Below are 16,889 nucleotides of genomic sequence, written 5' to 3'. Positions count from 1 at the left end.
ACGTGGTTCAACATAGGTCTGACCTGACTGCTTGCTGCTGCACAAAATGCTGCATGGAAACTTCTAGTCCTAGCATATTTCTGCTTGCCGTTTTGCAACCAAATGGAAGAACGCTCCCTTCTCATCTGGTAGGTTTCCCAAAATCTCGAGAGGAAAAAGCCAAACTCAGAGCCGCTCTCGGGACTGCTGCCAGAGCCTAATTTCCCTCAGCTGGCAGCCAAGGCTTGAACGCAGCCGCTTGCGAGGCCTCATTCAGGTTTTCCTCCACGGCGGCAGCACGCCAGCAGCACCATACCCGGATTGCTGCAGCACCCGCGCGCAGCGGACTGTCGCGGCGCTGAGTCGTGCTCCGATGGGGCGGTGCCAACCGGGGCCGGGGCTCATTCCCGGGGAGCGCGGGGACAGCGAGAGGCGCGATTTAGGGAAGCGGCTTTCTTCGCAGACGTCTCGCTGCGGCCGAGCCGAGGCGCGACGATTGGCTTCGGAGTAAGAGAGGGCGGTGCTGATTGGCTGGTCTCGGCGAGACCTTCCTGTGCTTACTTCTGACTGGCTGCCGGCCTGGTGGGCGGGGCCTCAGCCGCTATAAGTGAGGCGGCAGGGGGCGTACGGGCGCTTCTATCAGCGCGGTGGGCGGCGGCGTGCTAGAGTGCCGGCCGGGGGAATGTGAGTGTCTGTGGGGCGGGAAGCGGCGGCCGAAGATGGGGCGGCCGTGCGAGGGGCCGTGCGGGTTGGGACGGCGGGCGAGCGGTTGAGCGAGAGCGGAGCCGGCGGCCTGCCCAGCGGCGGCACGGAGAGTGGCGCATTGCAGCAACCGCGGGCCGGGCTGCGCGCACCGCCACCCCTCTGCCTGGGCGCTCCCGCTGCCCGCCCGCAGCGCGAGAGGTTGCGCGGGGCCTGTCCCTTCGTTGCAGCCCACTTCCCGGCTCCCTGCTGGTGGGGCCCAGTTCTGTCATCCCTCTCCCGACGCCTGCGGTACGCTGCGGGCCGCCTCCCCGTCACCTCCGTCCCTTCTCGGGAGCTGGCAGGGCGCGGTGCCAGCACGGCCCGGCCCGCAGCTGCTCCGGGGGCAGCTAAGGGAGGCTGCGGGCCCGGGGGCTGCTGCCTGCTCTCACTTTCGGCTCGGGTTGGGCATCTGTCCTTTAGCAGCTGAGGGTCTGATGTTATTTTCTTTCTGCCCTTGTGTGTTCCCGTAGGTCTGAACCAGCTCAGCAGCCTGCTCCTGGGGCCCCTGAAGGGGGTGCCCCTGCCGGGGGCCCCCCGGGGCCACCCCCCAATCTGAGCAGTAACCGTCGGCTGCAGCAGACGCAGGCCCAGGTGGAGGAGGTCAGTGGCTGTGCTGCTTCCCTTAGGCTGTATGGGCGCTTGCGCTACTCTGCTGCGGTGATGCTCTTGATAAGCTTATGTTGCTGAAGGGGTGGATGCTTTTGGAATACAGATACTGGAAAGGCACTAATAATCGATGCAAGCACAATGTCTGATCTGAAAACGGGCTGGAGCTGAGATGAAATGGCTTTATATTTAAGAGCTGCGTAACTTGACATCTAGACTTCTTGTACTTCATATGACAAGTCTGTCATAGAAATAAACCTCTACAGGATCCAGAACAACTCTTAATTCCTGCTAAATGAACAATCAGAGCGCGGGTTCAATGTAAAATGTGAATCTTACCTGACTTCACAGAGTTGGTGGCTGCTGACATGCAGTAACTTCTTTATGCCTCGTTGGGGCAGCAACACGTAGCTCTAAGTTGTCTTTGCAGTTACCTTCCACTGAGCATGTGATCGCTGTTATGGAGGGGGTTGCTATAATCTTGATGGACTAGAGAACTTCCAAAAACAAGTGAGAGCAGTGTGCTGCAAATGTAATGTAATTATACTTGAAATGATGCCTTAGCCCGCTTCTAAGTAGGCAATGACCTGCTTTTTTTTTTTTTTTTTTTTTTTCTCCTCATCTTTATTCTTTGCTTCGGGGTTGTTAGTAGTATCTCAGTGTTACTTTTTGGCTGTGTTACTGTTCTTACGCTTGCAACTCTGTTTACCACTACCACTACTGCTCCTGTTTTTACTTCTGCAGGTGGTTGATATTATGCGAGTGAATGTCGACAAGGTACTGAAACGAGACGAGAAACTTTCAGAGCTTGATGATCGGGCAGATGCACTTCAGGCTGGTGCCTCAGTATTTGAAAGTAGTGCAGCAAAACTCAAAAGGAAGTACTGGTGGAAGAACTGTAAGGTGAGTTTCTTAGTGTTGTGGTTTCTTTCATTGGAGGAAATTTAATTAGTTTTCTTCAGGGCTTTCTGAGGATAGCTGGGACATAATAACCATTATAACTATTTCAAATGCTTAGGATTATTTCACTGTGGGAAGTCTTTGAGCCCTCAGCTGTCCTGCCTTCAAGCATCTGCCTTATATTCCCTGGTTGTCATGGAATCTGTGAACTTGCCAATCTGTTCTGAGTATTACTATCTGACAATCTCTCTTTCTAGATGATGATCATGATGGGAGTGATTTGTGCCATTGTGGTGGTGGTGATTGTAAGTAAGTACTGAAAAGCCCAGGATCACAGGTGAAGAAGCCCTAGCTCCAGAGTGCTTTTAAAACTTTTGCTTTTTTTGGTTTATGATCTGGAGGGTCTTGTTTGCATAAGTGGTAACTTCTTTCCTTGGGAAAGGGAAGTAGTAGTGTTGGAACTCCCACATTACTGTGGAAATGCTATGTTCTACAGAGCAAGGAAAGGAAGTGGGGGTGGTCATCAATGCAGAAATTAGACAGCTTTATTATCAGGTCAAATAAACCTGTAAATATGAGGGATAGATACCTTGAAGTGGGTGGGTTTGCAAGCCCCTTTCCTGGTGGGGGATTTGGAGGTCTCTGGGGGACCTTTGGTGTAACTTGCCCTTCTGTTCTTTCCTTTTTTTTCCTCTTGCTTTGTGTCCAGTCTACTTTTTTACTTGAATGTAGCCCCTTCAGTCTGCAACCTGCTATCCCCTGTCACCTTGCCTGTCTCTTCTTGCCTCTGAATCTTCCCTTCCCTTCCACCTAGCTTCTTCATTGATTACTTTATTGGTTCTGAATTGTTGTCTTTTTTAAGATTATGAAGTGCTCTACTGATCATGGGTTAGACTTCCCAACAGCTGCAGCTTAAGAGGGGGTCATCTGAGCTGAGAGGAATAGGAAGCAGAGGAGGAGTGGGTGGCTATTATCCTGCTCTTCTGCAGGGAATTTGTGGCTTATTTTGGGGTGTAAGCTTGTTCAGTTAGTGCCTGTGTGAACTCTAACAAATAAAGAATGCCTTAATGTAGTGCCTTTGGGGATGCAGGACTTCATCATGTGAGATTCTTTTGCCCTGCATAAAGAGTGGCAACATGATGTATGCTTTTAATTGATGAAATAAAGGTTAGTTTATGCTGGTCAGTGACTATGATCCATCTGACTGAGCTAGACAGTCATCTAGATTTCTCTAGTCATGCAGGGATGAGCACTCAAGGAAGTGATTTATTCTGCCTGTTATAATAAATTTACTTGCTCTTTGAATGTGGACATTTCAGTTGTAATAAAAAGGAGTCAATGTGATTATCTCAGTGAAGTGCAACAGATTTCGTGTTGATTGAAAGGAGTTTTGTTGCTGTCTAAAGGGTCTGTGTGGGCATAAAATCTACTGCCAGAAGGAATAAATTACCAACAGCAAGGATTGTGGTGGTGTGTGCACATCAAATATTCCTTTCATCTATGCAGACACAAGCCAGGACCTTACAGCTTTCTACTGTCTTGCATCTTTCTGGAAGATGTTGGCATTAGTAGCAGAAAAGAGCATGAGTTGTGCTTTCCAGTGTTACCATGTTGAATGGCAAAGGAAGTCCACTACGTAGTAGATGAAGGTGAAGGAAACTGGATGTACTCCACATTAGACTGAGTCACACAGGTTTTTAAGAATACCTGTTCTGCTTCTCTGACCACAAAAGCCCTAACTTTTAGCAAGAGTTAGAAAGTATTTGAAGTGATTACTTAGGAATTCAAAGGGAAATGCTGCTCTGGCATGATATTGCAAAGTGACATTAGTTGCCCCAATTTGGCAGCATAGATCTCTAGAGGAAACTGAAATCTTCCTACTTGCTATGGGTTCTCTTGAGCTTAGATTTGGAGTGGTCTCTGCTGTAAATAATCTTAGTGTGGAATGCCATGGTTTTCTGTAAGCAATCTCCCATGCTTTCAGAAAGTGCAGGAGCTGTGAATTGCTCAAATATGTTGTCAAACCAGAGGTTAAAGGAGCTGTCCTGTTCCACAGTTTCCGCAGCTTTCTGAGGAGTGTATTTTTTTTTTTACAAGCTGAGCTGTAGCCCATAATCTGGACTGTAAAGAGGACAGCTCTTTAGTCGAGGAAGCTCTACCTCAGGCACAGAGTTCTGTCTAGGCTTAGGAGGATGTAGGGGAAAACATCACTGGCATTCCCAGGTGGAAGTACAAAAGATGGGAGGGGCAGATGCATTTTGTTGCACTGAGTATGCTGGAGAAGCCCCTTTCCTCCCCACAGGTTGTCTGGGGAGGGGCTAGGTTTTGCATGCTCACTTCCATGCCTCAGCATTTCATTTGCGCTGAGTTCATCTCCCTGCAGTTCCATCCCTCTCCACCTTGGGTGAGGGCAGAGTTGAAGATCTGCAGTGAAGCAGCCCTCGTCCCCTGAGCACTTCCCTAATTCCCTGTGGAACTGAGATGTGATGGACGGTCAGAAGTGCATCTGCTGAAGAGGAGCCAGGGTCTGCTTTGTACTACTTATGGCTAACATTCTAGGGGGTGGGCGTACAAGCTTGAGGCCCCCAGACCAGCAATTCTCTTGAACTTCTCAAAACAAAGCCGTTGGTGCCCCATTCCTCCTATTCCTCTGGGGGCTAAGGTCCCCTTAGGCTGTCTCTTCCATTTCTTTCTCTTGGATGTTGTATGTTGCTGTCTCTTCTGCTACCTTTCCCCTCCTTTGTGTCTCTATGCATGGGCAAAAAATTTACCAAGGCCCTCTGAGTAAGAGCAAGGGACTGTGCTGTATGCAGCATTACAGCCAATTACGCACGTGCAATTTATTTCCTTCCTCTATAAACACAACTGTAATCTCTGGCATGTTGTAGTAATCAACTCATGTACTTCAAACAGTCTCAAAGAAACACAGTTCATCACCTTACTGAGTCTGTCTGGTCTGTTAGTGGGTGGGGAAGGGCTGGGATCACAGACTGCTTTTAACACATTTTTGAACACGTTTTTTTTGTTGTCACTTCATTACCATATACGTAAGGAAAGTTCTATCCTCAAAGCAAGCAGCAGTCTCCTGTTGCCATGGTGCTGGCTGTCACTGGTACTGGAACTGTGTGTGTGGCTGACTCAGTGGTAAGTCTGTAACAAGACATGCAGACTAGAGGTTCCTCAAGCCTAGTCTACTTCCAGCCACCATGTCCAACTTTGGTGTAATGCACAGGGAGGTGATTCCCCAAACGGATGTGCTGCTGGTAGCTCTAACTTCTCAGGCTGTGTTGCCCTTGGGTTTCAACGACCTACTTGCAGGTCCTTAAATTTGGACAGTAATTTTTCACTGGGGTTGGGATGGCTTTTGGGCTGTACTCAGAATCTGAATGAAGATCTCCCAAAGCAGGATGATACTCACAGCATAGGTTGGAGCATGGCTGGAATTAAGGTAAGTACCCCCTTGTTTTGCTTCACTTGTACACTTGAAACTCATTAAGAAGAAATGGGCAGAACTTGGTTTAAACTTGTGCATTTATCTGCACTTGCTATTACAATTTTGAAGTTGTAAACAATCCTCCCTGCAGCTTGTGGATCAAAACATTTTGATTGCATCTTTGTCCAGGCTCAACTTCATTGCAGACCTATCAGAACAATGTATGTCTGTTGGTGAAATTGAAGCAGTGCTGCTTGAAGAATCAAAGCACTATTGAAGAGTAGGGATTCTGGACTGGCCTGTGAGTTAAAGTAGCACATATGTCAGTACAGATCAGGCCTGCACAACCAAGCAATTAGTTCTGTCCCATTTTTGCTGTGGGCAGGAAGGATTTTATTCTCAGAACATGTGAAGTCTCCATTCCATTGATGACATCATCTCAGAGTCCCTAGCCAAACCTGGAGACTTGTGCTCGCTCTCCAAAACTGGTCAGCTGTCCTTTCTTCAAACTTCCTTATGTCCAAACACAAAAACTTGTGTTGAAAATTTCCCAGCAACTCTTTCCTGCCCCAGATGTTGCTGTCTTCCTTCTCTTTACCTCTGCCTTTCCTGTCACACATGTTCATAGTTTCCTGGCTTATGTCATCACTCCAGCTACTCTCTTCATTCAAGTCTCTTTGGGTGCTCTGAATGCTCCTGTAACTTTTTTGCACCTGTGTATGGGACCCCTCTTATTTTGTTGTCCCCTGGTATTGTCTTACATCATCTCCACACCCTTACATTCTCAAACCCTGTTTGCTAGATGGTTGAACTGTTCAACCTCTCCTTCTCATATTACTTTCAATTTCCCTGGTCCTACTACACTCTCTTCTTTTCAGGTTCTTTCATTTGACCGGAGCCACCAAAATAATTAGTGTCCTTAAATTTTCTTAGAGTGTATTCCTTTTCTTACATACCATGACATCCAAATGCTTTTAACTGTATCGGCTTGCAAATTTTTGCTACTACCACAGTTCCACAGACATTTGGGCCCTTTATACCCCGTCTCAGCTGGTTCTTCCACATCCCAAGAGCTCAAATCCTTCTTCGTTATGTTTCAGCAGCATTCTTACTTCATGCTCCAACTTGTTCACAAGATAATTTCCTCTTCCGTACCTTCCCTTCCCCTTTAGGCATTTTTCCCTATGTCTGATTTTCCTAGGATGATGTGTTCCCAGTCCAAAAAGATCAATTCCCTTTCTTCAGTGTCCTATGACCAGCAGTTTTCCTTGTGTGTTTTCCGTGTCTTCTAAGTAACTGCACTGTAATGTTAATGTAACTAATCACTTTATCCTTTGTACAAATTCATAACTGAAAGTTGAAGGCTTTCCCCTCGTTATTCAACGAATATCTCTGAATGCACGTGTTCTTCCCTTTTCTCTAGTGTTTCATACGCTCAGTGAAACACTCAATTTTCTGCACTCATTCCAGCACTGCTGAACTCACCTCTCATCAGCCAGACCAAATTCACTGTGCATCTGTTGAGCTGATAATTTATGGCATAGTCTGCTTACAGCAAGCATAGGGATTTTCTTGTGAGGATCGCCTGATCTCTCACACAATGGCAGTTTTTGCACTAATCCTTTGGGCAGGTACAGCTAATCCAGCTGCCAACCTGTATAGCAACTTCATGTTTGTACAGGCCTTTAGTTCTGGATTTATAGCCATTACTTTGAGTTCATCAGTCAAAGCTCGTGTTTTAAATTTCACCACTTCTGCAGAAGAGATAATATGGTGCAAGCTTCCTCTAGGGAATTATCACTTTCTTCTATATCTGAAGAGACCTTAAATATCTTTCAAGTATCTATTGCCTCTAATTGATCTTTATTTAATTACTAAATTATGTGTGATGCAGTGGGTTGCATCAATGTTATGGTTGTCACAAGGTGCTGTATCATGTGAGGACTCATGCTTTAGTTTTCTGATTTTCTAAGAAGATCAGACTTGGTGTATGAATCATTATATGTTTCTGGTATAGAGACTGCTTTATGTGTTGCACTTGTTACTTCCAATCTTTCTTTTCTTGATTTGGTGGTGACTTTGTAGAACAACTGGCAGTGCCCAGTGTCACACTTCTGCTCATTCATGTACCAGTGACTTCCTGAAGCAAACATCAGTAATACTGAGTTTATGACCAGGAACTGGGCAGTGGGTGAAACATTCTAACCTCTTTTTGCTTTTGATCATTCAAGACTGCTTTAATTGTCAGTAAAGTTTTTTTTTGTTTGTTTTAGTTAGTAGTTCTAGCTCTTAACTTTGCTTCTTATCAGCATGTTTTCACAGAAAACAAAAGTTCCTATATTGAGTCAACTTTTAGGGTGGGTGTTTTAGTGTTTTTCTTTTAAACACTTGTAGAAGTCTCTTTTGTTTGTTTGTTTACAATGAAGGCTTCTCAGTACCTGTGCCTCTAAGCTGCAGTGCTCTCTCTGCTGCCATTCTGAAGAACAAGGATGCCAATGGCAGCTAATGCCCTTTCACCTCACCCTGCCAATTCCTGCTTCTATTCCCAGTAGCAAAACAGTATTTCTTCACTTACACAGAAAGGACCAGCACAGCACTGAGACAGAGTTTGAAAAACTAAGGTTTGAGTTTAGTGTTCATGCCTGTGAGGAATAAAAGCAGCTAGGAAGAGTGGAAAGTGCACTTAGGTAATCAAGGCAAGAGTTGTGCAACAGGCACGTTTGACATATCAAATGGGAGAATTAGGTAACAATACATAGTTGTAAAGTTCTGCGGGTTTCCAAGTGTGGGGCATCTACCTCAAATTTTAAAAGTATTCTAAGTTTTTCTTTGTTGATTGACTAATTTCTGAGTTCAAAAGAGGAGGCTGCTTGCAGCATGATTATGTACATGGATCTGTCTAAACTATATATTTGAATTCTGGTATCTGTGTCCAGTGAAGTGGATTTTCCTGTCTGTTAAGGACATCACCCTTGCTCTCTTTGGCATCATGTAAAGTGCTGTGTAAACACCATTGTCAACAGATGCAGCAGACTTTTTTTTTTTTTTTAAGAAAAAAAAGGCAAGCTTTCTGCAAACAATAAGGTGTATGCTGAGATCTCCAAATTGTTCTTTAAACTGAGGAGAGGGTCCTCTTCTAGAGGTCTATTCTCTTTTAATCTATTATCTTTTGATCAGGCCAGAGCTTTCCCTGAAAGCGTCTTACATCAAAGCCTGCAGCAGTTCTGTTTTATAATCCCTACCAGAATGAGAGGGCCCACTCTGGGCTGAGTTCAGTTCATCCTGAACCCTCTGGCAAACAAACGTCTGAATGTACGTATGTATGGTGTATCACAGGGAAGGAGACTGTTACACAGTGAAGCTCTAACAGTGTGCTATGGGCTGCTTTTTGTCCTGGTCTAAGAACAGCTACATGCTTCAGCAACCTCCCTAGACTATTGTGAATCACATGGACTGAGATTGCCAGCAGCCTCTCCTCTGGGAGTGGAGAGGATGTGCAGGCTCGGTCTAGAGATCAGAGCTGGCTGTTAAGAAGTAGGGAAGAGCAACCAGTTTCCAGCCTCAGGGGAAGTTTAAGGCTCAGCCTACTGAGAGACTTACATCTCTGCTGAGACTCTGTGTTGGTCCCTTGTCATACTACAGAGAAGGCCAATCACACCTGCCAAACCTCTTTAATTAATAACAGATGAGAACTGTAGCGGCATCTTTGTTGCAGAGGAAAAAAATAATGTATGCACATGTAAAGACTATAAGGAAGCTGAGTTGACATCTTCCCTTTGCAAACACTAGATTGACTCTCATCCCTGGTGATCCCAAGAGCAATAGTGTTTTACAAGACTGAAGGATTCACATATAGTAAAAGCAATTAACCACAATACAGTCTTCTGCTATGATCGAGGCAGAGCATCCCAAAAAGAATGAAAGGTAGGTCCCACTGAGAAAGTATACAGCTTCTGGTCCAACTGCCTTCTAACTGAATTATGAAATAAATCTCTGCCTCACTCGTGTCCTGTCTCACCATCCTTGCTTGGTCCGCATGATTCCAGGCTGTTGTAAGATGGCAGTGTGGTCACTACAGCCTCAACAGTGAAGCGGTGTGGAGCACCAAGTCCTGATGCCTCCTCTTGGAAGGCAGTGTTATCATGACTATTTGGAGGGGGCGTTGGGGAGGCGTGCCACCGCTTGGAGCGGAACCAGCGGAAGGCCAGGATGAAAGTGATGACAATGAAATCCAGAATCAGCTCTGCAAGCTCCATCACGGATAGGACAGAGGATCCAAACCAGAGACTCCACTGATTCCCAAGTTGGGACAAGAGAGTCACTACCTGCAAGAGAAAGAAATAGGGAGTGATGAGAGCATCATCTGTTGGAGGCTTTTGCTTCTCTGTCTGTAATCATTGCTAGTACCATCATGGCACTGGGGAGTTTTTCCCCATCTTTCACAGAAGAGACTTGAGAGTCAGCAGTGCTGCTGGAATAAACACCTGCCATGCAGATGGACGTTGTGGTGTAATGGGTGGGTGTGGTAAAGTACATACTGTGAAGGCTGGTGTCTCCCCATTGGTCTTGTAGTTCCATTCCTCAAAAAAGATATTCACTTTTGCAACCCCATTCCTGTTAATGAAAAATGGGTATGAGCAATGCTAAATCTGTAGTCCTTGCATTTCTTCACTAAGCTTAGCCATCTTCTCTGTCTCCTTCCTCTTCCTGTGCTCCTTACACATATACCACCTAGTATCTTTTCTCCATTTCCAGAGTTCCCTCAGTTTTTATGAAAATCTGAGGGACCAATTGTGCACTTCTGAGACTGCACTGTGAACTCCAGCATTTGTGTCACAAGTTGGTAAGTGCCAACTCCTGCATTGCCCTCCCTTCCCACTCTTTCACTAGCCCTTACTGTGACTCTGAACCATATGGCAGGAGTCTTTGAGTTACTCTTTTCAGATTAGCAGCTAACCCTGTAAGACTCTTCACTTGGATTCCCAGTCTTTGTTGAAGTCACAGTTTCTCTCTGGTGACTCAAGTCCATGCACCATCATTGCTTTAATCTGAACTCTGCCCAGTCCATTCACCCTTTTTCCACCTGGACTACTTCTGGTTTTGATAAAATCTCTGTAAATGGTCTCTCACCTCTTGGATGTTATATTGTATTTGTTCTGTTGTGAAAGCACGTAAAAAACCCAATCCTGAAATGAAAGCGCAATAAATTTTGTGACTGCAGTCACCTCTTGTAGATTTGGAACCAGTTGAGGGGGAGGATTAAACCTGAGTTCAGAGCAGTGCTGTGAAGCCAGGACGCTACCCTCTTACCTCTGAGACAGCAGAAGGCCAGCGAGAGTATCCAGCAGAGAGCTGGTATTCTGTCATTCTGTAAGACAAGAGAGTGTGTTAGCTGCTGAAGTGGTCAGAGCCACGAGGCTAGGTCTGAGTCCCCAGGCACACCTGGAAACTCCCTCCCATGCTGAAGGTGTGCCCACTTCCCACAGAGCTTCTGCACAATCTTCAGGAGCCGACACTGATGCTCCTCAGCCATTTTGTCTTCCTGATGGGAGAAACATCATTTAGGTCTGCACTTCAGCTAGTGGCTCCAGCTTTTGCCCTGGTCAGTGAATGCTTTCCAACATCCCTAGGAATAGAGGGTTCCCAGTGTAACTTACAAACTTACTTGCAAGGTTTCCGACATTTCTGGAAGCAGCCCAGCACATCAGCTTTGAATTCAGCAAGGAGTTTATAATAGCAGTAGCCTAAGCAGCAGAGAAAGTAAATCCAGATAAGCTCACAGTATCAATATGAAAAGAAAGTAATGTGCAACAGCAGAGGGAATCCAAAGAGTTCCTTCCACACGTTCAGAGGAACTATCAAAGAGAAGAGTGTCTTTTGGCTGTTTCATATCAGAAAGCCTCATTTAAAACAATGAAGATTTACCGGGACATGAGGTGGGCCAAACAGGTTCAGATGGGCATGAGATTTACTGTGTAATATTTATCATATAAATCCTCTCCTGTGAGTACTTACCCCAAGCTGTGTGCTTGGTGTAGTCACAATACTCTGCTCCATCAGGTAGGGGATAAAAGTAATAGGCACAGGAGCAGCGCTCTACCATGTTGAGCTGAAAGCAGGAACGAATGCAGACCTGAGAGCACACAATATTGAAATGTTTGAACTGGGGAACCAAAGCTTTTATGCCCTGTATCACATTATCCTACTAACATTGCCCACGGCAAGCACAACTATTGTGGGACTGAAGCATTCCAGGAAAACTGGGAAAGGAGCTGGCATGGAACCAGTGATCACAGGTTACCTGTTCAGTGTAGCGAGATGAGTACAAATTTTGCACTGGCACATCACTGCCATCCTCTGTGCAGTCGCTGTAACTGCCCCCAAGACGCTCAGTCATCTCCTAGAATATCAAAATCGTTTCACAAAACAACTAGCATTCTGTCGATCCATCTCTACACTTCTGTGCCACCCACTGGCCCACTGCTTTCATCACTACCTGCTCCTTATGCTTATCTCTGGATGCCAGCTCCCCCTGCTTACCCCTGTTTCATTGTTCTCTTATGAATTGCAACCAAATGTTTCTCATGCAGTCTGGTAAACTGCTGGTAAACCTCCCCCCGCTTCATTCCAGATGATTAATCCCCTCTCTTTAACACCTTCAGTCGAGGACAACCCATCTGTATCTATCCACCAAGTTGCACCTTTCACACTGAAGGCCCACATCCACAGCTCTTAACCCTGCCGTGGCTGCCTCACCTTCCTCATGCTGATGGAGGTCTCAATACCTGGACGCACATTGAAACCCCCATCATCCATGAAGGCTGGCTCATTCTGATCATGGACCATGACCCTGGCTCCAGTTACTGTTGACAACAGAGGGATGAAATCATTCTGTTCGGTGCGCACCACCAGAGAGAGGCCTGAGGACACGTCAGAGAACAAGAGATGTCACAGGTGGCCATCATGTGGGGAAGGACAGAGAGCAGAATAGTTACATCTGGATCAATAAGAAGTAAAGGGAGAGAAATGTTGACCCTAAGCTGAGTGGGAATGGGAGTGTGGCTGAAAGGAGACCGGAGAGAAGGCTGGAGGCTCAAGGAGGCTGGGGAAAACTGGATTTCTTAATTGATATTTAGAAAAGGCAGATCTGGGAATGGAGAGAGATTTCACAGAGAGAATTGGAATTGAACAGAAGACTGAAGATGGCCCTAGAAGGGCTTCAGAAAGGTTAAATCAGTTGCTCAAAACTATAAGTGCCGAAGGAGGAAGTCCAGGCTAAACTGTCAGGAGGACAGCGCTAGAGCTCAACAGAGACTTCAGGAACAGACAGTGAAAGTCCAGAGGGAGCAGTGAACGTAAGGATCAGGCACTGATGGGAGAGATCAGTAAGACAGCAGTGAAGGACAGCCATGCCCATGACACAGACACCTCCACATGAATCAAAGCAGAGTTGGGATGAGATGCAATCTACCACTGGCTGCCAGTAACTCCTCCAGCCTTCCGGACACCCTGCCTGGAGAAAACAGCTAAGCTGAAAGTGCCTCTCACCATTATTGATCCCAGGCAGAGAGGATGTCCACAGGCTGCTGCTGTTGTCATTGAAGGTGTAGCAGTTCCCATACAAGGGATGGTGAAAGTGGGTGTAATTCCTGTGATGGGAACAGAAATATTCACACAGGTGAGAAGAGCTGTGAGGCCAAGAACTTCCTGAAAGTAACAATTCTCTTTTCCACCTGCACAGACAGGGGCTTAGAGCAGATGGGCAGTGTTTGTTATGTAAACTAACCTGAACAGGAAAAAGCAATTAAAATCTGCTGTAAAAAATGTCCTTGAGCTAGACGGGTTTTTATCCATTTTCTTGTACTGCTAGTATTTGATAGCCAGAATGGTTTTTTTTTAGCAGCATCAGCAATTACTGTATTATTTTAATATTGACAAAGCTCTTAGCTCTCTGTACTCCTTGCCTTGCTGATGGGTTTAATTTCATTGCCTCTTTAGGGCTTCTAAATCATAATGGCAGGAGAGAAGTGCAATGCTGTTTTCACTGTCTTTCTCTTCTTCTCGGTCTGATATGTATGACTTCAGCATTGCATGTTACCCTCAGCATGCACACCAGCCTTCTATGTTGTACACTTGTGGTTTGTAGCAGTATAATTATTTCATTTCTGTGAAATTCAGGGGAAGGAGAAACCACCCTCTGAGGTCCATAGCTTCAGGTCACAGAAAGTCTGACCCTGGTGACACAACCCTCAGGAAAGACTTGAGATACTGCTTGAGAAAATGGGACCTGAACAAAGAACAGCCCCTCCTTGGGAAAGAAGTTCTCTAACATGAATTCCCCTTGAACCCAGGCACAAAACGCAGGTGTCAGTAGAAAGAAACAGTGGGGTGTTTCCACCACTTACGCCTTGTCACACGTTGCTTCATTGAAGCGGCAAGCATAAATAAAATTCTCAAAGTCAGACTCATCCAGGTCTTTCGCATCAGGCACCTGTGCCAGGATATTGATGTAGTGAAAGCTGTACCATTCCCGCACTGCATCCACCCCTGAGGAGTACGTCTGATGGAAACAATCCTCATTGTTTTCACTGCACTGTGAGAATGAAAAAGCAGCTGTATCAGGGAAGTCTTGTCCCAGAGGAGGTGGCTGTGCTCCCTTATCAAGGTACAGAAACAAAGCAGAGTGAGCAAAAATGCTCTGCAGCACTGCTGTGCTCAAGAAAAAGGCAATCAGTAGCATGGGGAAAAGTAAGAAAAGTAATCTCTCAGTGGAAGCGAAACACCAGGTCAGCAGGCATGGGTGGGTGAGAATGTAAACAGCAAATTGCAGTGTGGTGTGCAGTGTGACCTACTGTATATAAAACCTATGTGATATAAAACCAGAAGCTTTAAATTCTATCATGGGCAGCCCTCCCTTCAGGGTGTGTCCAGAGAAACTTGGTGACCCCGTGAGAACTCCACTTAACTGGCAAATGATTCTCTTCAGTGCCTTTTAAAATGCAAATACCGATACCCTAGGGCAAAGAAGATACTGCCCAGGAGCAAATATGGCCATGATCACATTGCCCCAGCCGTGCAATGCCATCCCTCAGCAATTACCGAGCAATGCTGTGGCTGTTAGTAAATAGCTCTGAAAGACTGATGTAGCCTTCAGGAAGGACAAGGTTTCCCTGTCTCACCTAGGAACAGATGATCACTGACACGGACAAACGGACAAGTTTTCCACGTGAACAGGGACAGGACCTGGGGAGCAGTAATATGTTGGGAAAAGGCTTCAACTCCACCTTCATCTCTCATCAAGAAAAGCCAGCAACAAAAATCCCTCTATATGAGGAAGGGCACAAGGCTAACAAGGCAGAAGTGGGTAGACAGGGGTCAGAGTGGGTAGCTCAGAACACATCTTGGGATCTCACCAGAACAAAGCCAATTTTCCAGTCGTTCTTGTCCACCGAGGGACTGTTTTCTGGCAAGCTGACCAAGTTATCTCGCTTCTGCCTCCGCAGAGGATGGCGCTGAACATGATGGAGCAGGCTCCTCGAGGTGCGCCTTCGTGAGAACTGCGCTGACCCGTCACTTCGTGCCAAGGACATGTTATAGTCATAAAGGTCCAACAGTGTCTGATGGGTGATTTGGTCCAGTTCATCCAGCTTCTTTCGAATGGCACTGTACCTATACAGTGGGAGAGAGGAGCCTGCAGGTTAGGGCTGGATGTGCATGAACAGTTCTGAGTAAGACGTGTGGCAGAGTTTAATGGGGTGATTCAGGATATTCCCACTGACAGCTGAAAATCAAGCCCCTTTGCTGGAGGCCACTGTTCCTTATAGGAGATAAGGAAGTGCAACTGCTTCTGCCTTGGAAAAGTTTTCAGAGCAGCCCGCTAACACACCACCGGGTAGAGCAGCTTAAATGAACACAATTTACTACGAATGCCCTGTGGCAGCAAAGGCTCACAAGAAGCTTCCCTTCCACCTGCCCTTCTACAAGTTGAGGACCAAGAAGAGAACACGAATATATGCCTGTATCCTATGCCCATGGAAGTCAAGGCAGCTGAAAGCTCTGGGAGACCATTTCTTACCTGTATGGGTTGAGTGTGCACAGCGTCACTGCAGGGAAAGTCAGCCTGTCGGAGTTGAGGTTGAGGTTGAGGTTGACAGGGTAGCTGAAGTAGTCCTTGTAGATGAGTCCAAACTGCCAGTACAGTAAGCCGAAGGTGAGAAAGAAGAGGACAGACCAGAAGGCTGTCTTCATCTTGTTCTTTTTAGAGCACACCAGGCGGATAGCTCCGTGGATGGTCGTGTTGCTACAGAAGAATTGGAACAGCTCCTGGTAGGAGCCATAGAATTCGATGAGGCCCTCCTCATCTTCCTTCTGCTGCTGCTCCGCTTCCTGCTTGCACTGCCTCATCTTCTCCCCTTCTGGCATCTTCCCTGCCTTCACAGACCCACCCTGAAACACAAATCGAGAGCGAGGTGGGCTTCCCACAGGATCACAGATCCGGAAAGCCGGTGCTCCCACCTCTTCCTCCCTCATCCCACCAGGGCCCGACAGGTGACAGACACTCCCCGCTTCCCACTCGAGCCCGCAGCCCTCCCGCAGCCGCCGACCCCCGCGGGACTGACGCGGGGCGCCGTGCCCATAGCGGGGCCGTCCCGCGCCGTCGGGGCGGGAGGCGGCGGGCCGGGAGCGGGGCCCAGGGCTCGCTCTCCCCAGCGCTGCCGGCTCGCTCGCAGCTCCCTGGCTGGGCTGGGACTGGTTCCTTTCCAGTTGGAGCCAGCACCCCGCCCGGCTCCTGCCCTGCCAGCCTCTCCCCGCCCACCCCTCCTTCCCTTCCCCTTCCCCCCCGGGCCGCTCCCGGCGAAGAAAAGCCTCTTTAAACTCTCAAGTGTCCGCGGCCGGGCGCGGGCGGCCGAGGGCCCGGGGTCTGCTCTAGGGGGTCACCTTGGCGGCGCCGCGCCGTCGGTGATCGCTGCTCGCTGGCGTCCTGGCGGCCCCCGGGACCACGCCGGGCGCTCGAGGACGCCGCGGAGCCCCGAGCAAGGAGCCGGCAGCCCTGCCCCAGCCAGGTGGGGCACGGGGAACGGCGCGGCCCCCCGCCGCCCCCCCCGGCGGCGGGGACGCGGCATCCCGGCGGTGATGTGGGAAGCGAGCAGGCAGGGCTGGCCCGAGAAGGGACGATAGGGACGGGGCCGCTTTCCGCCCTCGCTCTCACCCTGTGCGGGGGGCCGGC

At 47.7% G+C, this 16,889-nt stretch overlaps 2 protein-coding genes across 4 annotated transcripts; one reads left to right on the top strand and one right to left on the bottom strand.

Moving 5' to 3' along the window:
- The first annotated feature begins 632 nt into the window (after positions 1-632).
- Positions 633-5,167, top strand: VAMP1 (vesicle associated membrane protein 1). The gene is made up of 4 exons (XM_042810204.1): positions 633-663; positions 1,194-1,323; positions 2,074-2,232; positions 2,487-5,167. Coding segments are annotated over exons 1-4 (354 nt in total). The 5' UTR covers positions 633-661; the 3' UTR covers positions 2,550-5,167.
- Positions 5,168-8,269: 3,102 nt separating this feature from the next.
- On the bottom strand, positions 8,270-16,331 carry SCNN1A (sodium channel epithelial 1 subunit alpha). 3 transcript variants are annotated; one of them, XM_042810786.1, is made up of 13 exons: positions 16,282-16,331; positions 15,738-16,108; positions 15,076-15,331; positions 14,068-14,255; positions 13,211-13,311; positions 12,419-12,582; positions 11,964-12,062; positions 11,678-11,795; positions 11,328-11,406; positions 10,973-11,030; positions 10,793-10,848; positions 10,201-10,276; positions 8,270-9,987 (listed from the first exon to the last, which is right to left on the bottom strand). In XM_042810786.1, exons 1-13 carry the CDS (start codon positions 16,297-16,299, stop codon positions 9,661-9,663), a joined length of 1,911 nt encoding a protein of 636 aa, XP_042666720.1. In that variant the 5' UTR covers positions 16,300-16,331; the 3' UTR covers positions 8,270-9,660. The 3 variants fall into 3 exon arrangements, with proteins under 3 accessions (XP_042666720.1, XP_042666719.1, XP_042666721.1); XM_042810785.1 differs by lacking the exon at positions 16,282-16,331 and having other exon boundaries at positions 15,738-16,246; XM_042810787.1 differs by lacking the exons at positions 10,793-10,848; positions 16,282-16,331 and having other exon boundaries at positions 9,897-9,987; positions 15,738-16,268.
- Positions 16,332-16,889: the final 558 nt, after the last annotated feature.

This window comes from Centrocercus urophasianus, unplaced genomic scaffold, assembly GCF_019232065.1.
Source record: "Centrocercus urophasianus isolate 14NV4802_14NV808 unplaced genomic scaffold, USGS_Curo_1.0 seq_12, whole genome shotgun sequence".
In the NCBI taxonomy this organism is placed as follows: domain Eukaryota; kingdom Metazoa; phylum Chordata; class Aves; order Galliformes; family Phasianidae; genus Centrocercus; species Centrocercus urophasianus.
Note: the sequence above shows the minus strand (reverse complement) of the source record. Positions and strands in the feature narration are given on the sequence as shown.

Excerpts from the sequence above, each read along its gene's own strand:
- VAMP1 (XM_042810204.1), top strand. Across the intron at positions 1,324-2,073 it reads CGCAGGCCCAGGTGGAGGAG|GTGGTTGATATTATGCGAGT; the intron begins GTCAGTGGCTGT and ends TTACTTCTGCAG. Across the intron at positions 2,233-2,486 it reads ACTGGTGGAAGAACTGTAAG|ATGATGATCATGATGGGAGT; the intron begins GTGAGTTTCTTA and ends CTCTCTTTCTAG.
- SCNN1A (XM_042810785.1), bottom strand. The coding sequence starts at position 16,192 with ATGAGGGAGGAAGAGGTGGGAGCACCGGCTTTCCGGATCTGTGATCCT. Across the intron at positions 10,849-10,972 it reads GGCCTTCTGCTGTCTCAGAG|GATTGGGTTTTTTACGTGCT; the intron begins GTAAGAGGGTAG and ends CTTTCATTTCAG. Across the intron at positions 9,988-10,200 it reads GGGAGACACCAGCCTTCACA|GTAGTGACTCTCTTGTCCCA; the intron begins GTATGTACTTTA and ends TTTCTCTTGCAG.